This window comes from Ciconia boyciana, chromosome 1 (genome assembly GCF_034638445.1).
Source record: "Ciconia boyciana chromosome 1, ASM3463844v1, whole genome shotgun sequence".
Lineage (NCBI taxonomy): Eukaryota > Metazoa > Chordata > Aves > Ciconiiformes > Ciconiidae > Ciconia > Ciconia boyciana.
The window spans coordinates 120,366,128-120,384,696 of NC_132934.1; the positions used below are offsets into that span (position 1 = coordinate 120,366,128).

General features: G+C 37.2%; 1 protein-coding gene across 2 annotated transcripts in view; it reads right to left on the reverse strand.

Moving 5' to 3' along the window:
• Positions 1–83: 83 nt before the first annotated feature.
• The window catches only part of LCA5L (lebercilin LCA5 like), a 49,272-nt gene continuing 30,786 nt past the window's right edge, over positions 84–18,569 (reverse strand). Inside the window, exons 1-6 of one of the 2 annotated variants that reach the window (XM_072846736.1) lie at positions 11,616–12,062; positions 9,981–10,118; positions 7,927–8,020; positions 4,266–4,375; positions 3,833–3,965; positions 84–2,162 (exon numbers count right to left, since the gene is read on the reverse strand). In XM_072846736.1, coding sequence (XP_072702837.1) covers positions 1,585–2,162; positions 3,833–3,965; positions 4,266–4,375; positions 7,927–8,020; positions 9,981–10,118; positions 11,616–12,062 — 1,500 coding nt within the window. In that variant the 3' untranslated portion in view covers positions 84–1,584. Of the gene's footprint in view, positions 2,163–3,832; positions 3,966–4,265; positions 4,376–7,926; positions 8,021–9,980; positions 10,119–11,615; positions 12,063–18,569 lie in introns of those variants that run through there. The other variant, XM_072846745.1, reaches the window with a different exon arrangement.

Genomic DNA, 18,569 nt, shown 5'->3' on the forward strand with positions numbered 1-18,569 from the left:
AAACAAACAAAAGAAAAACCCAAACCAACAACAACCCCTGCCCCATGTTCTTGCATAAGGAGATACTGTTGGAATCAACAGGCTTTATTTATTTATTTATTTTTTAAAAGTGTTCGGGACAGATTATTTAACTATGACTGACATATTTTTGAATCTAAAGATGTGGCTAATGATATTTCTACTTAGCTTGTTACAGAGTTTAACACAGTGAAGTCAAGAAAAGCAGTATCGTCTAAAATCTTCACGATGGCATTTGCTGTTTATCCACACTTAGCATGGGGTCATCAAATACGCAGTTTGTTGGCTGCTGTAGTCAAACATTTGGGTGAGTAAGGGCAAAAAGGCTTTTGGTCATCTAGTCAGTACAAATGAGTGCTGGATTATGTATGCTTGTTTGCTCTTAGCTTTGGGACAGCAGTAAAGGCATTGTAGAAGTATTAATAGTTCACAGAGGAGAAACGCCTACTCTTCTGACTACACAAAGTCATTCTTTGAAACCTGTCCACTGTACAGCTTAAGCACTACTTCAAGAAAAACGTTCGCAATTTTGAAAAGAAATATGCTGCAAGTAGGTTCAGATCTAAATGTCTTAATCACCTTTTGTGGTATAATTTTTTGAAGTTTTTTTTTTTAAGTGCTACTGTCTTTTAAAATTAATAGAATACACATAGTTTTCCCTAACTTCACATTTGAGCAAACGTTTCATGAATTACTATGAGGAACAAAACATAATCCTCCTACCCTCGCTTACATAACCTTAAACACAGGATTTTTAAAGGCTTTTGAGAACTGGATATGCCTGACTTCTCCAAAACAATAGTTTACTCTTGCACATTCATCTTTGGATGTCAGCTGTAGAAGTTACCAGGCAAACTGCTTTGATAAGTTCTAACAGTGGAAAAGAATGAAGCTTTAGAGCTTTATAATGCTAGTGAAAACAGTGTAATAGCAAATTATTTTTATTATGTGTGAATTCTGGAAGCTATTTCAGGAGTGAAGAAAATAAAAAATTATTTTCTTTTATTGCATTGTTGGTACTGACCCAATAATGAACCTTATGAAAGCAGATTGCTCACTTCAGCTAGCTAGCAAATAATCAGCTTCAAAATTCAGTCTGCAGAGAGAATGCAAAAAACTGGAAATTACAAAACAAGGACTAACTTGGACACCTGATAACAGGTAAAAATGTCGTAACTGTTAAGGCACTAAGATGCATATGCATGCACAAGGACCAAGAACAGAAGAGTGTTCTTCTGTGACAACTGATTTGACTGTCATTTTGGAAAAATCATTGGAAGAAAGTCTCAGTACTTGTAAGATTTAATGTGCATTAAATGAAGGTAAAACCATTGTTTTTTAAGAAAATGTTTTAAATTATCCATATTTCTAGAGTAAAGATAAGTTGATGTACTTAACTATCAAAATAATTAGTTTGTGTATTCTCATGATGAATTCATTAGTGTTAGAAGCTTTACATTATGAACTAGTCAGTAGTGGTGGTTTGAAATTTGGGTTGTGTAATCCTGCATCCCTTCACTTCTGTGTCTTCATTCCTCTCCTGTCAGAACTTGAATGGTTGTCTCTTCAAACACAGCCCGGTCCAAAGAGTTCTTTCATAAGACTGTTTTTCCTGTCAGCAAATGTCATATGAGTGCAGCCTTCCGCTTCAGTGGAACTGTCCTTCCGCCTTGTTTTGGTAACTTTACCAAAAGATGGTTCATATAGCCCAAGGGAATTTTTCACTTTTGATTCAGCTGTTCCACTGCAGTCCTGACCTGCATGTCTATGGTTGTGAAGACTACCTTTTTTGGATTTTGTACCTGATGTAGGAAGCCCGTGATACAAATTCTCAGTGGCTTTTGAGAATATGTATTTTTTTTCCAGCCTCAGGAGTGTTTTGTTTCTTGGACCTGGAGTTACACATTTACTCCCTGCCTTCTCACTGTTATTTAGCTGTTCGTCCGGCTTTTTTTCTTCTTTTTCATATTCTTCCACTGCATCTTCCTCTTTACTGTTCTCTTTCACAGTGTCACTTAGAGGAGTTTGTTCAGTTTTCATCAGTTTTTTCAGCTCCCATTTAAGCAAATCTATCTTTTCTTCTTCTTTCATAAATTCCAAGCAAGTGTATTCGTCCATCAGTAGTCTGCCCTCCCTTAAATACTCTAAAATGAAATATTGTGGGTTTTAGGAATGTTCTTAAATTGCCTAGCAACATAAAGAGTCATGAAGCATTAATGAGAGCAAGTTTGACTTCCTTATTTCATTGGTTAAGTTATTATTGATGGTATTTCAGTCTTGAGGGTTATGGCAATGCTATTTACTAATAAATATAACAGGATGGGGCAAGATTTAAACAAGATCATTGTGCCATTGAATCCAGGTTAATATCTTTATCTTTACCTTTTTCATTATGTTTAACTTTATTAAATGAATTAGCATGCAAATAGTAACAGCTAAATATAGGGCCAGAAAAGTAATGTACAATGCAACAGAGAAACCACGAGATCTAAACTCTAATTGTAATTTTCTTGCTTTTAAATGGAACTTAAATATATGTATGATTTTCTCTCCCTTAATTGACAACAGACTTGCTTGTTGTGTGGAGCAGAATATACTGCAACTCTCTAACCTCTAAATGAGTTGGCTCCACATTTTAGTAGAAAAAGGAATGCGTATGCTGAATGCCTACAGTAAATACATTTGTCTGCTGCAGGGGACAATTTATAATAGGTTCTGTGCTTTGGAGAGACTCAGAGTACCTCCAAAATGAGATAGGGTCCAAGCCTAAAGGAGAAGTATGAAGTTATGATAATTAAAATAGCTGAATAAGACTTCAATAAATAAGTCTAATATCAGCAGTGGGAGAAAGCCGAAAGAGAGTCTGGCAGTGAGGAGGGAGATTCACAGGCAGAATCAGAAGACTTGTGTTTTCTGTCAATTTTAAAAGGGGATTTCAAAGGCAAATGGCGACTTCAGTTATCTGGTGGAGTCTGGAAAGGCTGCGGCTGAAAAGGCAGAGTACAAAATACAGGAGTTAATGCATTCCAGATTACTAGCTCTGTTACTGATCTAGTAAGTGACCTCAGCAACCTGTTTCACCTCTGTAAATGCGTGACCTTTAGGTCACATAATGTCTCCTACCATTTGTGAAGTATTTAGCATGATGGCATTCAGATCGTGGTTCTTTCTACAAGCCTCACTATAATGAAAATAACATGAGTATTTTTAGAAAGAAAAGCTCAGATAAAGGTATAGATGCATTGGTTTCTGCTATTCTATAGAATCTCTTCAAAATAAAGGTGTTTATAGATAAGTCCCTTGCATATAACCATTATATGAGAACACAATCAATGGCTAAGATTTACATAAAATCTATTTACAGTGATCATTGTAATGAGGAGATACTCCCAGCCCTTGAAGAAGTCCTTTTCCTTTCTCAGCAACAGATCCTGAACCAGAAATATGTGTTGACATCAGCTATGATGAAGATTCACAATCTGAGATCAGTATTTGATTAGTGTGGAATTAACAAACTATTAACTGAAGTATACTTTTACAGCCAAAGCACTGACTTTTTAGCAACATGACCAGGAACTCCTTTTAGAAGTGCAGCAGTATGAAGATGCCTTATACTGTGGAGCTGCTCTGCTGTCAGTGCAGCACTGCCAGCAGCTAGATTTCAGTGACGCTTAATATATTACTTTTTTGAACTAGTTCCTGTCAGTCAGGTGCCAGCTAATGGCTGTCAGACCCATGTAAATTACCAATACCACCAGTTTATTCAACTTTCGAAAAGATCAAATGAGTTTCTGAGAAAAATGTTAAAATATACCTCTACGTGTTGTATTAAAAGTCTCTGGCTTTGGTATTTTCTTGGTTGGTTGCTTTTCTGTTCTACATTGGGCATCTGTGTACACTTCATTTGCTTTAGCTTTTTGATTCTTGTGTTCGGAAGACTTTTTCTCCTATAATTGGCAATTAAAGGTAAGAATAATGAGGGAATACTTGTTTAGTGACTTTTAAAGGTACACAGTCAGTGCAATACTTATAGAAGATTAGTAATTTCTATTACTATTATATTCTTATTTTGTATCACAACGTTTATCCTATATATTTTCTGTAATATAATTACATTCACACAATATCCACATCCGAGAAAGTTAAGATGACGGATCAGGCTGTTCAGGCATATTACTGAAACTTACGGAATAACATACAGCTTAGTTGAGAGTTTAAACACAGGATTGGATCCAGATTTTTCGTACCTTTGTTAGCTGAATTGGACTTTTTTCTGTTTCCTGAGTTTGGTACTGTGACAGCAGCAGTGATCTAAACCTCTGTTTATCTACTTGTACTGATCTGTTTATACTAAGACCTATTGAAAAAGGACAATCGTTAGTATTACAGTCGTTTCTGGAATTATATTGTTGGTAGAAACAAAAGATATCTTTTGATGACTTGTATGTGGCCTAGGATTTAAACACCTTTTTGCTGCATGTCTTAATGTCCTTTAATAAAGAAATTCTTTGTTCTGCCTGATCCATAAATACTGAAACTGGAACACAAACATAGCTACCTGGACTTCTGAGTGTCTTCATCTGTACCTCAGTACATCATAAATATACTTAAGTTTCAGACCTACAAAGTCCCGTTCAGATAGAACATGCAAAGTCAGACAAATGTGTCTATACCCTAGAGCCCGTGTGGGCTTAATTTGTGTGGTAACATTCTAATGTAAATTTAAGGGGTCTGGTATGAGGCCTCAGCTTTCACGTTCCTAAATTTGGATCTTACAGAGTATAATAAATGTGCTTGCTTTTATGCCTTCTGACTTGGTTACTCACCTTTCTCAAAGTTAAGGACTTATCTAAGGCTTTATGGAACCAAACTGTTCAGAGGAAATGCTTAACACTGTTTGAAATATCTATAGTCTTTGACAAGAGATTCCAAGGGAGTGATTGAATGAGACATTCAAAGAAATAGCTGAATGGAGATGGGATGCTGAAGGTGCGTATACTGTTCTTTTATTCTATTTTTAGAATAGTTTTGACATGACTACAGTGGCTGAGAAAGTTGCTAGCACAGCAGCAAAAATGTGATCTTACCTACAGCAACATTCGACCTTATTCCCAGTTTTGATCTCTGAAATCAGAGGCAGACTATCCATAAAAATGGTGATTTTCAAATATTTGCAGTTTGGTGGTAAAAAGGATGTTGATAACTATTTGAGGATTACTCTTGAAGGAATGGCCCTGATGATGTGGAGGGAATTAGTTTTCCCTTTCAAAAGGGAACCAGCCAGTAGTTACTTCAGCAGCTTTTCCAGCAGAAATCAGCGGAGCGTTCCTCAGATTCAGAACTAGGGGGAGCTGTACCTCTAGGTGAGCTGGTGTGACCTTCCCACAACGGAGCAAACAAGGAGAGCTTATGAAATTAATGGCTTCATTCAATAAATCAATTTTATTTATGTACATAGAGCTTTCTGATAACCTAAGCAAGCCTACCTTCAGCTATTTATCAGGAGTGTTAAAAAATGCAGCCCCACATTTCTTTTTTTTCTTTCCTGCTGGGTAAAAATTTTTGCAAACGCGGAATAGAAAATAACTACTTGAAGAAATAGGTCTTTCTAAGTCTGTTATAGGAAAATTCAAGTCAATAGTGAAAAGGAAAAACAGTTGTCAATAATTCCAGTTCTAGATTTCTAAATCATCTGTTTCCATTAACTGGCAGAAAATGAAACCTTTATTGGCCAAAAATACCAAAAGATCAGACAACTTTGCTTGGAACCTTTTCATTACAAAATATCAGGTCTCTCTCCAGCTAAGCTCCCTTATCTTGCTTAAAGAAAAGAAGAACTTAAATAGTAAACAGTGATTTAAGTACTGTAGTTTACATAACTATTGTACAAATCCATATGTGAGTAAAAATAAAAAACCCACAGCTGGTTACGTGATGTAACTAAAATTGGAATTCAGAGCTTCATAGAAAAAGTACCTGACTTGGAATGAGAAGGAGGAATTTGTGTTTCTTAATTTTACAACTTGAATTACCAACCTTTCCCCTGTAGTTCACTTGTAGTTAAGGCAGAGTAATGGATTTGCAAAGGCAACGAAGAGGAAAGAAATAAGCAACTGACTACGATAAGACTTTGTACTGATACCATAATTTGAAGAATTCTGTGGGCATGTGCAATATTTCCAGCAAATCTGTTTGCTACCATGTAAATTTTAAGTGCTCTTCTGTGCTCATATGAAGAAAGTTCAAATTCTGACCAGTATTTTAAAGAGGTACTTAGCCCAGGAAAGTCAAAGTTCAGATCATTATCCAAAATTAAGGGTGTAAGTTTGTTGTGCAGAAAGCTCTCCTTTAGAATATTGACAGAATGTTTATGATCCTGAGTAGGAGGCAAAATATTACTTTCAATGTGGAGAAAGTACTTGAAATCTGTTTATTATTTTCTGTATAAAAAAAATTTATTAGTAAATTCTAGATACTACATCTAAAGTGTATGACAATAAGAAATTTATAAGTGCTTCAAGAAAACTATCTTCTTCAACATTTTTGTCCCTGATGAATATTGTGGGCACATGGGCAACATAACAGTTCTTGGCTTGTATGATTTGTAATTGTTTTTAGCTGTTGCTCCCTCAGTTCAAGGGGTGGGATCCACTTGTCTGAACACAGGCGCCTAATGCTATTTGAGATGCCCTTGAGTATTCAAGGTATCCACATGAGGCTGGCCGATGTAATACAGGACCGATGGGACACCCATGTCCTTCTGGAACAACAACTACAGGGCCAGGCAGAATGTGCTAGGGCATCTCAAATGGCACTGGATGCCTATAATTAGGCAGCTGAATCCCACACAAGGTAGCTGCTCTTGGAATGGTTGATAGACAAGATTGCATATAATAGATATTTCTCTCCGATACCTGTCTGAGCATCCATGTGAAAAAAATACTCTTTACTAAAGAGCTCTTTCTTCCTTGATAGAATTAACTTTCTACTGTTCTTTTCTATCATTCTACTATATTATTCTAAATAACATCAATTCTGTGGATAGAATTCATAGAGAGGATATACAATAACTGGGTTATTACAATCTCTGGTTGCCCATTTAAATTTACTTACACTAAAAACCAAAGGACTACTAAGGATAAACATTCTCTTCTCTCAGATAAGCTGACAGTTTGATCATCAGATTGGCCTTTAAACTTCCTAAACCTTGTATCTGAAAACTCCTCCTCTCCTTTCACCCCAACAAAATGCAAGTTGCAGAAGCTTCAATAATGGACATTGAAGCATCCCTGCTATTTCTAAGTTACAGGGTCTAAGGATTTTAAAGATGAGAAAACAGTTTTTAAAGACCAAATTAAATTAATTATTTTTGCTCATATAAAAGCACTTTGAAAGTCTGGACTAAAACTAGGAACTTGCTACAGGAGGGTTGTTTGTGAGGTGCTTTGAGTTAGTGAGCCATATTGTGGGAATTCTAGATCTAGGGTGGCCACTTCTCCAGGCCAAGTCAAAGGGAACAGCCTGAACAAAAATTAGTCTGCAAAAGCTTTGTGGACCGATAGCTTCACCTTGTTAAAAACCAAATAGGCCAGCAGTTCTTGATGCAAATAGACACTTAAAGTAGCAGCACTACTTCAGTGTTGTTGTTAGCATACTAAAACTACGTATACTAAATGCTATTCATGATGAAATTTGGGTTAAATATTAAAAACAGGTCATGTGTTTGTATTCATAAAATAAGTGAACAAAACACCAAGCACTTCTCTTTATATTGTATATGCCAGAATATTTTACCCCATATAAAAGTACTATATTGGCTTTTATTTTGGAATATACATCCCAGTTATAAAACAATGTAAGTAAGTTTCACATAACTAAACAAAAAAAGGAAAATGAATATACACGTACTTTTTTCATGAGGTACTGAATCGCTTTTGTCTTTTGGGATTTTAGGCATCCGATTTGCGTAGATATTTTTTACATAAAGCTGCCGATCCTTTTCCTAAGAAGAAATAAACACTATTAAATTTCTAATATGCATTAAGAATTACTTTTTACCAACTTAATTTTCCCATGTTGGGAGAAAACTGTCAGCAATTTTGCTTTGTGCCAGGCCATGTGGTGACTTTGTCATTTACATAAATAGGAATCTGTCATTTTCTTTCAGGAGCCAAATCAAAATTCTACCTTTTTAAGGCTAAGAGCACAGCTACATGATTTTTTTCATAACACAATGGTCAAAAGATGAAGCCTTCACTAATGATTTTATCATTTGTTGTTCTTAGGGTTTTTTTCAGATTAATTTTTGGCTTTACTTCCTTTTTTGAATTTTTTTATTTGCTCAGTGCCCTTGGTTACAATGTGCTCAGTTCTGGTTCACAAGCTATTGCTTGGGAGAGGACATACAATTCAGAGGCACACTTTAAAAATTTATTTAGCAAGAGTCCTCTTTCCTTACTGAAATCTGTCTTAAACACAGAAGAGAGATTTCAGTAACACTCTTGCCATATCAATTTTTAGTGTGAAAAATAGGAGCTGCATTTAATTTGGAGATACAGGCTGACCTAAAAGGGAATTGTGTGTCTGAATACCTTGAATGGTCTGACTAAGCCAGGTGCCCAAAACTATGACTGTGTAAAAATAAACTCTGTTCTGGCACAGAAATAAGGTTAAGAAGCATGTCTGGTCTTCCTTGTGGTAAAACAATAGAAGGTTTTCCAAATCTAAATATAACATTAAGAGAACTGGACACACGTAGAAACCTGTGTGGAAAACACATGAAATAAGAGAAATATTTTTGAGAAGCATTAAGGTAAGAACTGTACTTTAGAATAATTTGCATTTTGGAACAGTTTTACGTTAGTGTTCCTGGGACTATAATTATTCTCGTCTCCCAGATCTGCACATACAGGAGGAGATCAGACTCTGGCAGGGAAATAGCACTGTAAGTGCTGCTCGGGGGACTGTGATACAGGGCCCGGGAAGAGCACAGTACTTTTCTCCTTACCCAACAGCTCACTGGGCTTTTGCAGCTGGGCAGCCTGGCTGCTGCCAAATATCAGGAGGAAAGCTTCTGCACCTGATACATGGGTAAGAGGGACAAACAGTGCCCAGTACAGAAATGCAGATCCCCACGAATCCTCAGTAGTTGCCTGTTCTGCCCTTCACAACGTCTGGGAAAACTCCCCATAACAATGTCTTTCACAGACATTTGATTCCATTTAGAAAGAGAAAGCTCCCTAGTGCAATCAACAGATGAACTGGTCACTTCATATAGAAATAAAAAAAAGTGTATTTTAACTGTGTTATAAACACAGTTTCAATTATTAAAAAGCCACAAGGATTTTCATGTTTTCTGGAATATGTTCTGTTCTTCTTGTTTACAACTCATGTGACATACCATTCATGGCAATTTTGTTTCTGTTTCTGTTTAGTGTCACTTTTAGGTTTTCCTGTATGTCTGGTTTACAAGCATTCAGTAAGTGTTGAACTGGACATATTTGTCCTGAAAATATCTGTCTAAAAACCAAGCTGGAATTTGAAACAAACTATTGAAACATTTACGTAAGTCTTTTTGTTAAACTCTAGTTTTGCAGATTGTAATATTTGGCTCATTTTGATTTGAAAGTGTTTCTATAAGGGAGCTCATTTAAAGTTAGTAGATGAATGTATTGACCTAGATCTATCAAAATGGTAACAAGTTGGTGGGGATTATTTGTTCAAATTGTGATGCATTAATCTCCATTTTGATTGATTAATTATTGAACTACTTTGAACTTTTGACAAATAGACCCCACAATAATTTCATAATTTTATATTTTGACTTTTTTTGGTAGACTGTAGACTCAACTAGGAAACAAAAGTTCCATTACTAAATAATATAAAAGAGGCAAAAGGAATGGATAACATTAAATATTTGAATCTTCCTGTAGGAACAGAAACCTTTTTAAAACCTTGAATACCTTAATTTTTTGGTGAAGGGAGTTAATTTCCATTTGCAAGTTCTTTGTAATTATCCCAGCTTCCACAGCTTTTTTGCTCTCATTTGCCAACTGACGACTAAAGGTGCTATTGTTCAACTTCAGCTGCTTTTCTAGGCTCTTAAAAAAATCACATATTTTACAATATGGATGTACTCAGTATGACTGTTGAAAATCTCAGTTCTTACCAGATCTAAAAAATAAGCAAGCTAATATAACAAAAAGTAAACTTCTAATAATTATATTCTATTTTAAACAATGCATGAAATTATGAAGAAGTATCTGAAAAATTACTTTAAAAATTAGCAAAACCTGGTATAGAACTTAATTTTACTAAACAAAAGTGTTTATTTGGCATTCAAACATGAAAAATAAGGCTGTACATTACCTTTCTGATGGATTAATGAATCCAATATTTGAGAAATGTTAAGACAACATTTCTGTTCACACTGAGCTCTATTAACTGCAGCAACATAAGGAGGCTTAGTGTAAATGAAAACTAGGTAATTTATTGAGTACTTTATCAAGTACTTTATCATCAGAACCCAGTGCCATGCACTGAAATTCTAGTTGCTAAAATTGTAAGGTGGACACACAATCCTGCAGGCTTTTTATAGCTTCTCACTAGGACTTCTGTAAATAGAGTTTTCAAAAGAGAGTCTGAATTCAGCTGTTTGTATTTTCATTTTCTTTCATGTAATAAATGTACTTCAGACCTAGCTGTTCAGATGGTGAAATGCCTCTAAGATTACCTGGCTCTTTAATTCTATGCATAATGTACCCCATAGAAAATAGAAATTAATTCCTGGAGGCCAAAGGACATTTTGCTCTTCCAGTTTTGTATTAAAAACTGTATTTCTGTCTTTTTGTGAAAGGTTCAATAAGAGTAAAGAAGCATGAGATACTAAAAGGAGCTGAATTACCTCCTCTTAAACTCCCACTGGGCTTTTACTATATTTGCACAATAAAACAAGAGTAGAACCAACCCTAAAATCTTGGACACCTGACTGCTGCTTAATTCAGCAGCCACCCTACAGCCGAGTACAGTGAGCGACAGTAATTAGTGAATAGGAGATGTACGTATGTCCATACTGCCCACCAGCACCACGTAAAAATAACAGTGCTAGTTCTAGATAAGCCAGCTTTGGTTGTTCAAGGTAGCAGATCAACAGCAGCCTGGTGGCCTCCATATATGACTAATCCTGTCCTTTGCCAGCGTAAATTAGGGTCTGTGCTATTGTGGCTAGACAGCCCTGGGTACCCCATGCTGCTGGCAGGGAGCAGAGTAGACACTCTGCTGAAGATTGCTCTCCAGCTGTATGCTACGCTTCTGACCCAAGAGGGTTAAGGCATATGACTTCATTCCTAAAAGATCTTTATTGCCAAACTCAATCCACTCATACATTTCTGACAGATTTTAAAATATTGGAAGGGGATACTACTGTCATTTTTACTACCTTACACTCAGGACAGCTCTGGATTAAAAAGAAAGTTCAATGTTACAGGATTGTATCAGAATCATTAATGTGACAAGAAGCAGCTATAAACTTTCCACTACTCTTGCACAGAAACCTCTCCTATTATTGTTCCACAAATACAATGATATGCACATATTACCTGTATTCTCCTATTATTCACTTCCATTTTTTCTGTAAGGACTGATAATCTGTGATCAAGCTCCTCTCTCTCTGCAAGAGCTTTGTCTTCTGAAAGCATATGCAAGGCCTGCAAAGCATCTTTAGTTTTTAGCAGCTCTGCTTCAACTTTTCTGAGCTTCCTGGATGTATTTCTCTCGTCCTCCTGAGACATCCTCAGGAGTTTCCTTAAAGATCTCACCTCATTACAATGACTTGCTAAAAGATCCGGCAAGTTACTTTCTGAATTTTCGTATCTACCTATTGCTTTCGAATGTCGACACTGAAGCAGTTTCAAGACGTGGTTTTCTAAGCTTGATGCTTCTAGTTTGTGTTGTAAATCAAATATTTCATTCTTCAGCTCTTTAATTTTGTGAAGTCTTGCTGATGATATTCGCTGAGCCACTGCATTTTTTTTCTGGGAAATCATACTACCCTGCAGGCTTAAAAATGAAGAATTCTGATGTTGTATCTTCTCAGCTGGCAATTTTTTTTCCTCCTGCATTCAGACCGAAGTAAACTGGCATTGATATACAGCAATCATTTGAGACAGCAAAATCACTGTATGTCTTCACTGCTCACATAAGCTCATACACTGCTCATCCAAGCTACTTAACTGTGGTATATTTGATAAAACGCCCAAGATCTATACTAAGACTCCAATGTTCAAGTATTTCACATGTAAAGCCATTAAAGATTCTATATCTCTGTGTGTGCATTTATGTGGCTGCACTGGGCCATAGCTAACTAGGTCTATAGGAGGTCAAGGTTCCCTCCTTTCATTCTCTGAAGCCATGTGCATTCGAAAGAGCCATCATGCTCACTTTCCATTAATCAGGGTAACTATGTAGGTGGTGTCTTCTGAGGCAAACAGCAAGAATACTCTGGGAATAACTTAGTAAAGTATGTTTATGTTAACACATTACTCCAGTATCAATGGAAACAAATTTTCTTTCTGTAAATCATGCAGTTCACTAATGTAGGCATGATCCGGGGACTGATGAACCAAATTCACCCCATCTTGAAAGATTCCCAAGAGGGAGGACCCACACCTTGAACAGGAGCGTGATAGAAAAAGAAACAACATAGTAATCTACAGGTCTGCAAGAACTCAAAAAACAAGGTGTTCACAATAGCACATGGTTATTTTTTTCTGCAGCTAGGATTTCTAACCAGCTTTCTAGAATTTTCAAGTCAGCTTGGAATTTAACTACATTATTAACCCTTATATGCTTATTAGAATAGAACAGTTACGCAGTTGTATACACTGCTCCTATACAGCAATTTAAAAAAATCTTTATGGGCTAGCATTCCAAGTGTATTACTGCCATTTGCCTTTCTTTATGGCCAGCATCCTAAGTGAATTACTCTCATTTTCCTTTCCTGAAACATAATTAGAATTTGAAAGTAGTCAAGACTGTAAATCTGAGCCTGTTCCCCTTTTTCAGGCATATATTCAATTTCACTATAGCTCTCAAGACATTCCAGGCAGTATTTTGCTAGAAGTTGATTATAATAATTTATACATCATATAACATTTTATGGATAAAATAGGCAAGGTCCTAACCTAAAAAACACCAGAGGAAAAGGACAGATCTTTTCAAGCACTTCTGTTGAATCCAATGGGTGTTCTGCACACAAACTCTTTACAGGAGCAGGCCCCAACCAGAACACCCCGTTGCAGACGTGAAGCAACATCAAATCAGCAGCAGGAAGAGTAAAGCAGGACACTGCCTAGGGCACCACCACGCCATGGCCTCGCTGCTTCCGTGACCTAAGCCAGAATAGTGCAAAGCCACGGAAAGAGTGTTACCTAGGAAGAGAGAGATGTGTTGGGCAGTGGCTTCAGTGGGGAATGGCTCTTCCCTGCCACAGCAGCACCTATTCCTCTCTCTCCCCTTTCCTGCTGGCAGCAGCCGCAACAACCTTCCTGTTCTCCGCAGCTTCAGCCCAGCTCTGCTCCTCCCCTTCCCATGGCAGGGCCTGGAGTCTAGCTTGGGCCCTGACACCCATGCCTGGTGTGCGAAGGCAGCAAGTTAGAGGAAAGTATGAAGGGGGTCAGTTATACAGCTGGGCACAATAGGGTAGACTGATGATAATGGAGTGAAGTTCAATGGCATGGAGAAGAACAACCACACTGTCTGTCCTTTGCTCTTACTCCTGAAATACCCGATGTACTCCACCGTTTCAGAATACAAACCAGATGGTCTTTGTTCTGATGGCCCTGCTGATAGAGGAGAGGAATGGGGGCAAGCTGGTAGGACCTCACTCATACAGAGCCACACAGGGAGAATAGACTACTAAATTCAGTGTGACAGCAAAAGGAAAGGATAGAAAGAATCTGAGATTAGGAATCAAAAGGAGGAGAGACTGTGATTTGGGCAGGGCATTTATTTATTTTACATATGTTTTAAATGGATTAAGAAGGACTGTAATGGAGGTTCAGGTAAACAGAGAAGAAATTATAGCAGTCAGTTGAGGTTAGACACATTCAAGACCTTCTGCAGTGAGCAAAATTAACAGGTGCTGTGAAAAAACTCACCAGAGGTAATAACCAAAGCAAATGGAAAGTACGCAAGCATCACACCTGTATGTTCTCTGTAATATGATTCCACTGCAGGAAGACCACTATGACCACAAATGTCATCACACAAGTATTTGCAAAATGAGAACAACCATTTCATTACTATTTTATTTTGCCAGAATGGAATGGGAGGATGGAAAAGAAATAGGAAAATACCTTCCTGCAAAAGTGGACAAAAATACTGTAAAATCTATACACATCTATATAGGGTGAAAATGTAGGTTATAATTGCGTTCCTGGGAAACTGATTGTTTCAAGTAGCCATGCACCAGCAAAAATAACCACTTAAAATATCCAACACAGCTAGTAGCCACTAATGATTCTTTTGCTAAGTAGATTTTTAAAATGTGGTTATTCTTTCTGGTCTGCTAGTTTCATGCCAGTATGACTTCTTGACAGCAGCATATAACTTATATAATAGAAGAGATAATCAGTGGTTCCTCTCTCTTTTTTTGGTTGACTTGCATCTTGTAGATTTGTTAGATCTATTTTAAATTTTGAAGCTTAGCAGGAAAAGGTTAATTGGTTTTACACTCATTTTTTGACATGGCATGGTGGGATTTAAGAAAGAATGGGTCTAGATAAGAAAACATGCAGACATGAAAAGATTCTTCACTGTTAACATTTTCATAAAGGGAATATATTTGTGCTATATGGTCATTCCATTGAAGCAGAAACTTAATTTTGCATGATACACCATGACTAAGCTGGCCAAAACATGCTTTTTTGTCAAAACTGACACTTTTGTGCAGACATACAATTTTTGAGTAACTTTCCTCAGGAAGGGCCTTTTCAGACTCATCACATGATGCACAGTCAAAAACAGAAATTGAAGTAGATGTGGGAGAGCTATTTTCAAGTCCTCAGATTAAAACTGAAGAATAAGGATTGCAAAGGTGCTCCCACGTCTCAGGTGATTATCCTGCCTCTTGGGTTGCCAAGTATTGTGGGATAACACAATAGGGAATCTCTATCTCTCTTCCCTCCCCTTCCTAGTGTTTGAAACATGATTTATTATTTTTCTTCACTGAAAAACTGTTTCCCCTGTCTTCCTAATTACTGAAAAAATGCCAAAGAAAGGGAACAGCTATATTTCTCAAGAGAGTCTCATTTTACTACTACCAGAAAACAAAGTACCCTTTTTATCATCTTTGAGGAAGATATGCTGTCCTTTTTTCTTCTTTTCCTTTTTCTTTCTTTTCTTTTCCTGTTCTCTTCAGTTCCTGATATTTCTAAACATTTCCTGCTTCTAGCTGTTTCAGAGCAAGTCACTGCCAAAGCCCTCAGAATAGTTAGCAAGAGAATTTTAATTTCTGTATTCTCTACTGTGTCGCCTACAGTCATTACCTCTGCTACAGCTGCTGCTTCTGATACTTCTGTGCTTTCAGGAATTTTTAGTATCCCTGCTTTTTGTGCCATGTTCTCACTTATTATCTTCTGTCACTAAAATATGGAGGAAACAATCATCTGAGTTCACCACTGTGTTATGATAGAAGACTTAAAAGTTGACCTCCATAAACTATCAAGAATCAGAATGTTATTGAGTTGTTTACAGTTAACATAAACAATGCTAAACAGTGTTCAACTATATTAAGTGACACTAAGAAATACTAAGTTACCTTTAAAAAAAGAAGTCATTACTCTTTAAGCCATTAAAATAATTGTGTGGTCTGTAGCAAGTGGATAAGTTTGTTTCCAGAATGAACTGCAATATGAAATATACTAGTTTTTATCTCAGAATTTACTATGATCCTGGCATGTATTTTCTAAAGATTTACAAGGTACTACCATTTAAACGTAAATAGATACCACAGTTTGTTTCCTGTAATGTATACATTTCCTCCATGATTAATGTAATTTAAAAGAAGTGTAATTGTATTTATGCTCAATACCTACAAAGTCCTTTACAATATTAAAAAAATAATTGTTCAAGTCTCTAGAAACTGGGTATTTCTGTGTTTTAATAGTATTTTTAGCTTACCATTCATGTCATAAAAATGTCATTTGGTCATATTTTTCAATAATTAGATCACAAATCAGATCACAAAATTAACTTATGCATTAAAATAGAAAAAAAAAATCTTAGCTGCCACATTAACATTATAGATAGAGGATATAGCAGCACCTAAAGCTGCACAACAGAGTATCTGACTTAGAGAATGAAATAAAGGTTTTCTATAACTTTGGGGATGTTTATTTTATTTATTTTCAAATCAGAATTGTTTGTAAAAACAAAAAAGCTTGCTAAATAAAACCTCACAATGTAATAAAAGTGTCTCTGCACAATTTCAGAAGAAACATTAGGGAAAATTTCAATTTTTTTTTAATGAAAACAATTTCTTCATAGCCTAACTGTACTTAACATATTTGTTTGCTTTTGAAAATGCTGCAAGACACTTATCTCCATGCTTATGCACCCATATAGCTTGGAAAATATCACCGGTAATGCACTGTTGTCAGACATGTGGTTCTCTCATGAGATGATGATCTCATTTTGTTTAACCACATTCTAAGTAACATTGCTGCTTCCTCTGGCATTGTCTTTTCTCAATAGTCCAATTTTCAGACAAAATGAACTCTCCTCATTGTTTGGCTTTTTAAAAAACATATATTTAGCATAACATGTAGAATGCTGACTAATTTTTAATGTCTTTGTGAATATCTGTTACACCTCAATTTTTTTCCCTACTGAGGCTACTGGAGAGTAGAAGAACAGATTACTTCATACTTGTGGCAGCATTATTTAAACGCTGTGGTTCTGGTAAAAATTATTTCTTGGGATATGGTTCAATCCATTTCATTTTCTTAATATCACATGAAGACTACTCAGACCATAGTTTTATAGATGCAGAATTCTACCCAGTAGTAGAATAAGTTGTATATTTGCGGGGGTCTAAAAGGGGCATAGCAATTATGCAAAAGAAATTTAAGGGGGGTTAAAATGATATTTTAGTTCAGATGGCTTTTAACAAGTAGCCTTCACTAAAAAAATGAGAAGATACAGTTAGAACATTCTAACTCCTTTGTTGGCATTTTTGCTTTGTGATGGCATTTTACTTTAAATTAAATTAAATTTCTTAAAGGGGGAGGAGAATCACATAACTCCCAAAGAAAATTAACAGGTGTAATTTAGGATTGCACAAAATGTTCGAGGTTGAATCAAAACAGTTTCATTACTCTTCATTCCCTTACATGAACAACTCTTCCTTGTGGAAGACTGAGGAATGCCCAGGGTCCTACGAAATTTGAGCCAGTGCAATAACACCTAAGAGATGAGAACTCGTATTTTAAGATGAGGATTAGGCAAATGCCAGCTTGGTACATAGATTTGTATTTCTGTTTAAATTTGATTTGGCACTGTCAACACTTTCTGGCCAGATTATCTTTAAATCAAATTAGCTTAAATTAAACTTAAAACTACTGCTTTAATTTGTTTTGACGAGAAGTGTGGGCTGAACCTCACCATCCAGCTTCAAGAGCAGATGTTGAGAAGTAAATAAAATGGAAAAGGAGAAGAAAAGACAGAAAAACAAAAGATGAAGGAGAAGAAACAGAGAAATGAAATGAAAGATACTACTACAGAATGAAAAAAAAGCAGTAGCTGAAGTGGGGCTGAAATGGACAAACACTAGGAGAATGTATGTTGAAGGAAGAGATGCATGAACAAAAATAATTAGGGCCAAATCTATCTGTCAAAGATGAAAATGCCATTTCAAGCATCCAGAAACTGCAAAACTGTCACGGGGAAGAATTAATTGTCATCTGTGTTGAAAAACAGAGTAAGTAAATGAAGGGGGAGTCCTGGTGGGAGAACGCTGTCTGACTTCCCAGACCAGCATGGTGCAGCAGTCCCTCGGCCTCACAGCCGAGCCCTGAGCCCCAGGGAACCAAGCCTCGTGCCAGGGCCCACCTGCTCACAAAGGAAGGGCGAGGGCATATCCAGGGCCCTCAGGGCTCCTCCAAGGTCCCCAAACAGCTCCCTGGTGTGGTCCACACAAGCCAGAGCTCCCCCACCACCCTCACGAGTGCAGGGTTCCCGCGGGTGCTGGTGGGTCCAACCGCCACCCCGCTCTCCCCAGCCACCTCAGAGGCCTCCGAAGCCCTGCAGCCCCCGCGACGCCCTGACAGTCAGCGCCCTGCCCCGACAGCCAACTCAGCACCTCAACACCCAGCCCCAGGCCCTGACAGACACCTCGAGGCCCTGCCACCCAGCCTGACACCGCCCTGCTCTGCTCTCCCTGTCCAGAGCGGGAGAGCAGCCCCTCGCCACTGGGCACCCACAGGCAGGGGATCCCACCTTCCCCTCTGCCCTCTCAAGAAATCTCCTCCATCCCTCCCCACCTCCTCCCTGCC